An 8,810-nucleotide genomic window follows, 5' to 3' on the forward strand; every position below is an offset into this window, starting at 1 on the left:
TTTTTTAAGTCTAATTAAGACACGATTAGCAAATATTTACTATAGCATCACATTCGTTAGTCATTAATTAATTAGGCTTAATAGATTCGTCTCGCGAAATAGCACATAGCATGTGTGAGTTTTATTAATAGTTTATATTTAATACTTCTAATTAGTGTCTAAACATTCGATGTGACAGAGACTAAAAATAGTCACTGGAAAAACAAACAGGCCCTCAGGCTAGCTACGGAGCCTTTTTCATCTGCCGGGTCTGGATCTCACTCTTATCCGCTCAACCAAACAACTACCTCCATACATGACGGATACGAGCCAAGCTCTCATATAGACAAGCCTTTAGGTCGCATTCGGCACCAGCTTTATTTAGCCATATTCACAAACGGGTATATTTTATGGAAATTTTCTATAGAAATGTTGTTTTTAAAAATATATATATATTAATTTTTATAAATAATAATTAATTAACCATATACTAATCTATTACTACGTTTTTCACATCGGATAACTAAACTATCGTCAAACACGGCCTTAATCTATACGGAGAGGAGGAGATACCACCTTTTTCTATTTTCTATGTAAATTGATATCTCTTAATTACGTAGATACTAGAAAATACCATATTTACACTAAAATTTTGGTTCTTCCTAAAATTAATTGCTCTCCTTATAAATATTGAGATAGATTTCCATCCTCCGTTCGATATCTCTATTTCTAATATATCAACTAAATAGTTATAAAAAATAATAAAATAAATTAACATATACATATTATTTGAGCAATTTTACATTCTTGAGAAGATACTAGAAAATACTGTATAAAATTTGGTATCTCATAATACCTTAGATATTAGAAGACATCAATTTTTTTTACTACAATAAAATTTTAATAACTCTCAGTACCTAGCCAACGACTGTAAAATTATTCATATTATTTTTGTTGTAACTTATAAAAGTTAGATTAAACTTGAATGTTTGTGAATCTCGTATTAATCTATGTTGTCAAAAATATCAAACGAAAATACCTTCCCGAGGAATATTAATTGCAAACCCAATGTCTGGAGGTACAAGTGTTACAACACAGGCTACACAGCCGCGACACGAATGGAAAGAATGCAGTAGCAGCATCGACGAGTTTTGACACGCTCGGTCACTCGCTCGCTCGCTGACCCACGGCCAGCTCGGCGCCACGGAGCAGCGCCCGGCAGCAGCAACGCGGTGCTCCGGCACATCAAGGATCAGCCATACCACGAGCCAAAAAAAAAAAGAGGTCAGGCCGCGGCATGCCGCTGCGAACCCGGCATCTTGTCTTCCGACGAGACGTCGTGCTTCGACGACACCTTCTGCTTCCGGCCGTTCCTCCTCCTGCTGCTGGCCGTGTTCCCGCCTCGCGTTCCCGCCCCTGGTTTAGCATCACTCCTCTGCACAAAGATGCCCACCCAAAATGATCAGCTGTGCACCAAAAGTGCGGCTCGAAATCTCGAATGAAATCAAGAAACCTAGTGTGAGAGAGAAAGAGCGTAAAGCGAAAAAATCCAACAGGATTTTTTAAAATTCTTGAAAAGTACCTTTAGATACAAAGAATTTTAGTATAAATTTTTAAAACCTCAAGATATCACACTTTTTTACACTAAAAAGTATGATAACTTAAGATATCTTTTCAAGGATTTTTCAAGGATAGTAAAAAACCTTAATCCAACAACAGAACCTTTTGTTCTGCATGGAAGTACCCAGCACCACACCAAGCTTTTTGCGAGCATATGCAACCGGCACCACTAGTCTGAATTTTCAGATAATCTTAAAAGGAAATAGCAAATATGCTGTCTCAGAAAACAGATGCGGCCTTATCATAAAGCATTTATCTGGTTGGCAATTAAAGGTTGGACTAGGAGGGCTGAACAAAATAGGCATGTTTATACAACAATAAAGCGAAGAAAAGGTACAACACAACGTAGCAATCCAAGAAAGGACGATACAGAAAGGCAGAAAATGACGTGTGGACTCTATTTGCTACGATGCTAGACAGGCCATAATCTCATCCAAACCTTGTGATCTCCCTAGATGACATAGAACAACATGAGAAATGTCGTGCCATGCAGATACAAAAAAAAATCCTCTCGCAATCAATTTTAATAAATACCAGAAGAAGGTAGCACGCCAGACTGTTCCATATATGGACCACACAACAACAACGAAGTAACAGCGATGGAAATTGAAGTGACCCTATCCAGAAACCTCATAGTTGATCAACAAGTCCTCATGTGAAGGACACATCCAGTGGTGGAGCTAGATTTCGTACTCATTTGGTGGGGTCCTCCACAGTTTTTTTGGATTATTTCGTGATTTATGTAAATACGAAAAGGGCCTAACCGGCTTATGTGCAAACAATCTACTGGTTTCAGTGAATGGCCCCAGATGGCTTATACACAAACATCTAGTGGGCCCAATCACAGTGTTCTACCACAAAGCAATCTCTATTGGAAAAATGAATAATCATGTTGAATAAACGTAAACAGTGTATTCCCCAGTACAGTAACAAAGGGCAAAGCAAACCAAGGAATCTATTCTGGAGTACCAGTATGGGTATCTCACAACTTAATTAAGCAAACTCCCTGGCCCTTAGCACTTTTTTTTTTAAAAAAAAAAACATGTTCGGTGATCAACGGTTGCTAGGTCAAGTTGTTTTTACACTATCAGCACATCCCTTTCAAGAGAAATTGTGCTTTTCAAGCTAATCTATTGTATCCACTATATAGCACAAATTGTCACTTTCACAAAAAAAAAAAATGTCACATGAGCCGGCCACCAATTCTTTGGTGACCACCATCAACAATAAACAGTGTTCGCTTAATCAGATCACAGCACCTAACCAGATGCATTTTGCAATCCAAACAATTAAATGGGAATCGGTATATGTGTACTTACCCCAAAACAAAACCCAGACTGACTCTGACCAACACCGACTTCGCTTGCTCTTGGAGGCTTCCCAGAGTCCATTGCTGATGAATCACGCTTATTAATGCCATTACATGATGGTGATTTTGCCTCAGTAGATACTGGAGGTGGTGGAGACGGTGACGTCGAAGGGGAGGTTGAGGGTGTTCGAGTCTGGCTTTGAGCCTGGGTCCGGTAGCCCTTGGAGTGTCCATTGCAGAATCCAGAATCAAGATCAGCTTGGAACATGTCTACGAATAGCTGCTGCAGTTCTTCAAAGCTCTCCTGCCTCTGCAAATCCAATGATTCATAGTTATTTTATTGCTATTGTTATATTTATCTCGCATGCATCAGGTCCAGGAGATAAAGAGGTCGCTTTCCAGCTTGGTTCTAGAAAAAATCACCTAAATTTCAGCTTTTAGTGTCCACTAAAAACCATGAGGGGCATGAAGCTTTGGTAACAGTTCCTTTTTTAAGCCTGTGAACATATGAACATAGAACAGAAAAAATCCAGTATAAACTATACAAAGATTTCTGGAGCTATACAAGTTTTTTCAGTTAAACAACCTGGCCATTTTGTTTTGTTTATTCATATTTTATCGTATAAACGAAGAAATGACTATATGCATGACATATGACATGCACCCCCTAAAAAGCATAGCATCACCAATAACACGTAGCAAAGTCACTGCTAAGAGACAAAGGTATCATGATGAAAGTTCTAGAACCACAAACCACAATAATATACCAAGTCTACTTTCTCGGCCCGAAAGCAGTAAAGATTTTTACAGTACTTTTGTAAAGAACTGAACAGACAGTAGATACAATGATGATTACAAAATATGGAGAGAGATTTTTTTCAACAAAATTGGCAACACAACTATAGTCAAAGGAATATAGATAGTTATAAATGCTATCTGGGACCTATCATGCATTATGGCAACAAAAAGGAGATTTAATCAGCCAATCACACTTGCAGCTAAATGTGTGGTCCTGATGTACCACCTCTCAGCTAGAGCCTACGAGAAGCATCTAGTACTAGGACCAAGGTGCTAACTGTTCTTACCGTCGGCCGTGTCTGGCTCATCATCTGGGCCATCTCACCAATGAAGTCCCCCATCCCCTGCAGCTGCAACAGTATGCAGTTGGAGTTAAAGATTGAACATGGAAACAAAACACAATTATGTTTATAGTTCTTACGCTGTCGTCATTGTCATCATCGTCATACACCCCCACGTCGTAGAGGAACCGCTTGTTGGAATCTGAGAGGACTGCACAAGAACAATGGGATGGGAGCACAAGGGCTCCATGCAATAAGTTCGCCAACTAGCTAAACCCGTTTCTTTGGTTGTGTTCAGTTCATTATCTGTAGCTTAATCGTTGTAACAATTGATTACGGAACAGGTTTGAGGGGATGGAGTTTTGAGGCAAGGAAGATTAAGACCGGAATAGGCGCCCTGGATCTCTTGGAACTTCTCCTTGGCTTCCTCCATGTGCTCCGCGCTGCTGGAGGACGAGCATTTGTCCGGATGCCATCTCTACATCAAGTTGCAGAGCAGGTAATGTTAAAAGTTGGAACTTTTTTACAAAAGTGCAGTACGATCAGAATTGGCAGAGCAAGCTTTGAACTCTTATCTCCAAAATAAATACTCCGAACAATCTTTCGCGGGTATGAAAATTACACAAAGTAAGCAAAATACACGGAGTAGATGACTAGTAATAGACAATAAACAGGAGGGATTAGACCTTTAAATCATTGGCTAATACTAGATTACGAAGACTTTGTGTTTCTTGCAGCAAGTAGAGGACAGAAGCCTAATCATGCGCAGCTTGAGCGATCTCGGATATGCAAAAAATATGAACCTTGGCGCCAACCTCTTTACCCCTCCAAACTCGAAATCCCCTACCATACCATTCTTTTTTGCCTTCCTATGGCGCAGTAAAAGAAACCGGCCGAATTCATGGCCGCAACCCAGTTACCGCCAATTCCTCGCCATGGCCGCAAGAACAAAGAAACAGTTGCATCAGATATATATCGAGCTGAGAAATGCTCAATTCCTCACCATGGCGAGCTTCCGGTACGCGAGCTTGAGGTCGGCGTCGGAGCACTCCTTCTTGAGCCCGAGGACGGAGTACAGGTCGCTGCCGCCGCCCTCGCCGACCGCGTCCCCGCACTTCCCTCCCCCGGTGGCCATGTACTCCTGTCCGGCCGAAAACCCGACAAAGCCCCGCACGCTTCCTCAACCACGAGCAGCACAGGCGGGCGCCGGCCGGCGAGGCCGAGGACCGGAGGAGAGGAAAGCGAGAGAGAGGGGAAGGGAGCAAGCAGATGGCGCCTCGTCCCCTTCTCCTTCCTTCCCTTCCCTTCTGCCTCAGGCCGCTCGTCTCCACGCAGTCCAGGAAGCCTCCAGAAACACGGCCATAATGCCCACTTGCCTTTTAAATATACTATTTATTTGTGCATAGGAATTTTCTCGCTTTATTTCCACGTCACTCGCCTTCGCCGTTGCAGCGTTGCTTGCTACAGGTAAAGCTTCGAGGCAGTGCTACTGTACTCCCCCTACACAGAATTGCAGACAGAGACGAGCATGTGTGCCGTCAGAAATGGCACTGTAAATTTACGGCAACCTTGCCAGTTTGCCATTTTTTCACATCCTTCGAGAAGATAGCAGATGCACTCCAGCTAAGCTTATCTGGATGGTTAACTGTGACCTGGGACCTAATTGTTTGGTTAGGGCCATGTATGCCCGTACAGGCTGATGTTAAAAAAATTCAGACCAAAATTTAAAATTGATTTCAGGATTTTTTTATTATATTATTTTTTTCAAAATTAAATTTTAAGTCGTTATCCACACAAATATATCAATAAATTATTTTTTCGCCAATCCACGGTTTCACAGTTTGATATATTATTAGAGATAGCCAACTAACTGGACCTAAATTTATGTGTTTCTTTCTGTTTCTGCTATGGTATATATATTGGTATAGAAAAGGCATCAGCTTTTGTTCTTCTGTTTTACTGCATCTGAGTTTCTGACAAACATGCAAGCATATGCAGAGGGCTGCCTGATGGTGATGATCAGCTTTAGACCTGGATGAAAGAGATGTTAATCGGGTGATAAGAATCATTTAAAAGGTAGGGGCAACTGCTAATCTGCTTGTCCCTCTCAGTGCGGCTATAGCGTGTGTTACTACCAATTCCGAGCTACTTTTACCCGTCAAAAGCTAGAGCGACAGGATTCCTCGACAAAAAATGTTGATCTGATCCACAGTTCTGAATTCTGTTTAGCTGGTGTTGCTACGCCAACAGATAGTCATTAGCGGTTTAATTAGTTTGGTTATGATTACGGGACACTCGAAACAAATCAAGGCCGCTCTTTTTTTCTCCGCAGGAGCATCCAGATTCCAGAAAGCGCAACGCTGCGAGCGGAGGAGTGCAGAAGACATCTCCACTGACATGTGGGCCCCCGCCTCAACCTCGCTACGGAGTGATCTTTTGGATTTTTATTGGCCGTCCGATGTAAGGGGAACGGTCAGGATGCGGTCGGGAGGACGGAGATATTTTAGGAGGTGATCCTCCAGAAGCTTCCGGCGCGGCGGGTGTCCCGGCTGGCGCGCCCTTTTCTGACCGCGTCAACCACGCGCCACCGCGAGCCCCTCTCCTGCGAGAGATCGGCCACGAACGTCCGCAAGTATTACGGTAGTGCCACTCCTCCTCCACCGCCTAGTGCTGCCACGGTGGACGCGGCGCACGTGGCGCGCGTGGGCGGCGGGTGCGGCGCGTGGCCCCCACAGAGTTCGGTATACGCGCGCGCGCGCTCACGTGGAACTGGTCCACCGCAGTGAGACGAGACGGCTGTGGGCCGAGGCCGAGCCCATGGGCCTAGGGGAAGCACAAAGCAGCGGTTCAGATTGGAATTTTAAGGGAATTGGGCCTTGTTTTGTTCGGAGGCCCAACGTACCGGCGGCACTGGGTTCTTCCAAGTATCTCCTGATCTTTCTCGACGCGCGACAGCGCATGCACCCTTCGCGCCATCTCGAACCTTCGGTTCCACTCGCCTTATACCGCGGTCTCGCCATTGCAGCAGAGCCATCGTAGTGGAGCTTCACTCGCACGGCCGCACGCACGAGCGGAGGGGAAGCCATGACGGAGCTGTTCGACACGGCCGTGACAAGCCTCTTCCACCTGCCGGAGGTGCTCGACCGCCTCGCTGACGCCGGGGGCCGCCGATCGGCGGGCGACCACGCGAACCACGCCGGGCGTGGTCACGGGGACCGCATCGGCGGCATCGGTGGCGGAGGAGGCGGCGGCGCGCCGGTGGACATCGTGGAGACGCTGGGTACGTACGAGTTCGTGCTCGACGTCCCTGGCCTCTCCAAGTCCGACATCCAGGTAGAAATCTGAGTCCTGATTCCTCTGTTTGTGTCGAATCAGTTGAGAATCTTGCTCAGATTGGGTGTGTTTCTTTCTCGGTTGCGCGCGCAGGTGACGCTGGAGGAGGACCGCGTGCTGGTGATGAAGAGCAGCAACGGGAAGCGGAAGCGGGAGGAGGAGGAGGAGGACGGGGACTGCAAGTACATCCGGCTGGAGCGCCGCGCGTCGCCGAGGTCGTTCGCGCGCAAGTTCCGGCTGCCGGAGGACGCGGACACCGGCGGCATCTCGGCGCGCTGCGAGAACGGCGTGCTCACGGTCACCGTCAAGAAGCGGCCGCCGCCGGAGAAGAAGACCAAGTCCGTCCAGGTCACCATCGCTTGAACCAGGGGACCAAAAAAAAAAAGCTGTGTTAGAAGTAGTAATGTGGCAATGTGACCGTAGTAGGAAAATGAATTAGCCGAATGGTAGTGAAATGTCTCCTGCTCGTGCTTCGCGAGCACGTACAACTGTACAAGTCGTCGTCGCTGTTCTGCTTTGTGTAAAACGCTTTATGTCAAGTCGAGCTACGAAATTCACCGCTGTTCTATGTCAGCCTGATTCGATCAATGTCAAGCTACAATTTTGATCCTACGAGCGTTTGTGCAAGTCAAGCAACAAAGAAGCTTGACCAAGCTGAGATGGCTCGCCGCTTCAAAAATATTCAAGTTCAGTGCACAAGTTACGCACAACTGGAACACTTATCTTCAGAAAGACGAACACCTAGAGGAATTAGCTCGTGCAAAAAGGGACAGGGATTTAGGTCAAACTGTCCACTCTTGGTACCTACAAAAAGAGTTAGGCCTACGTGCCGATTGGGGTTACCCGCTTTCCAAAAATTGGCAAGATTTCTTCGATTTACATAATTACATTGAGGCAAAATCATCTGCCTCGGTCCTGCATCCAGTTGAGTCCAGGAAAAAAAAACATGTCACAGCAGTAGGAAATCCTTTACCCAAATCACCCCACTGTAATAACTAGCTGTTCTCGATTTGCCGTTCCATATATGTTTACCAATTACCAAGTTATATATATGCCTGTGAACGCCTTATCTTGACTCTGTCTCTGCATCGGCAGTGTTCTTGCTACCCCTCTGATATCTGTGGTATATTGCACAAAATATTGTTCTGGGGCAAGCAACAGCGTTGTATTATATTGGATGCAACGTACCTCTCAGTTAAATTAAATGTTTAGACATTAATTAAAAGTATTAAATATATACTATTAATAAAACCCACCTGGATTATTTCGCGAGACGAATATATTGAGTCTAATTAGTTCATGATTAGCGAATGTGTGCTACAGTAAACATTTGCTAATCGTAAATTAATTAGGCTTAAAAAATTTATATATTGAAATAGTCTTTATTTATATAATTAGTTTTGTTATCAGTCTATATTTAATACTCATAATTAACTACCAAACATCCGATGTGATAAGGGAGTACAGAAAAATCCGAAAATCCAAACAGC

The 8,810-nt window shown here is 44.5% G+C and overlaps 2 protein-coding genes across 2 annotated transcripts; one reads left to right on the plus strand and one right to left on the minus strand.

The window, feature by feature from the left end:
• Positions 1-1,007: 1,007 nt before the first annotated feature.
• On the minus strand, positions 1,008-5,332 carry LOC102713050 (chaperone protein DnaJ-like). Its single transcript, XM_006647950.3, has 6 exons — positions 4,991-5,332; positions 4,372-4,465; positions 4,128-4,198; positions 3,994-4,056; positions 2,919-3,218; positions 1,008-1,414 (listed from the first exon to the last, which is right to left on the minus strand). Exons 1-6 carry the CDS (start codon positions 5,120-5,122, stop codon positions 1,265-1,267), a joined length of 810 nt encoding a protein of 269 aa, XP_006648013.1. The 5' UTR covers positions 5,123-5,332; the 3' UTR covers positions 1,008-1,264.
• Positions 5,333-7,010: 1,678 nt separating this feature from the next.
• Positions 7,011-8,008, plus strand: LOC102699755 (18.6 kDa class III heat shock protein). Its single transcript, XM_006649040.3, has 2 exons — positions 7,011-7,320; positions 7,414-8,008. Exons 1-2 carry the CDS (start codon positions 7,072-7,074, stop codon positions 7,681-7,683), a joined length of 519 nt encoding a protein of 172 aa, XP_006649103.2. The 5' UTR covers positions 7,011-7,071; the 3' UTR covers positions 7,684-8,008.
• Positions 8,009-8,810: the final 802 nt, after the last annotated feature.

Source organism: Oryza brachyantha, chromosome 2 (genome assembly GCF_000231095.2).
Source record: "Oryza brachyantha chromosome 2, ObraRS2, whole genome shotgun sequence".
Lineage (NCBI taxonomy): Eukaryota > Viridiplantae > Streptophyta > Magnoliopsida > Poales > Poaceae > Oryza > Oryza brachyantha.

Coding starts and splice junctions, on each gene's coding strand:
- LOC102713050 (XM_006647950.3), bottom strand. CDS start 5,122: ATGGCCACCGGGGGAGGGAAGTGCGGGGACGCGGTCGGCGAGGGCGGC. Junction 4,466..4,990: donor CGTACCGGAAGCTCGCCATG/GTGAGGAATTGA, acceptor AACTTGATGTAG/AGATGGCATCCGGACAAATG. Junction 1,415..2,918: donor AGTCTGGGTTTTGTTTTGGG/GTAAGTACACAT, acceptor ATCTTTGTGCAG/AGGAGTGATGCTAAACCAGG.
- LOC102699755 (XM_006649040.3), top strand. CDS start 7,072: ATGACGGAGCTGTTCGACACGGCCGTGACAAGCCTCTTCCACCTGCCG. Junction 7,321..7,413: donor TCTCCAAGTCCGACATCCAG/GTAGAAATCTGA, acceptor TTGCGCGCGCAG/GTGACGCTGGAGGAGGACCG.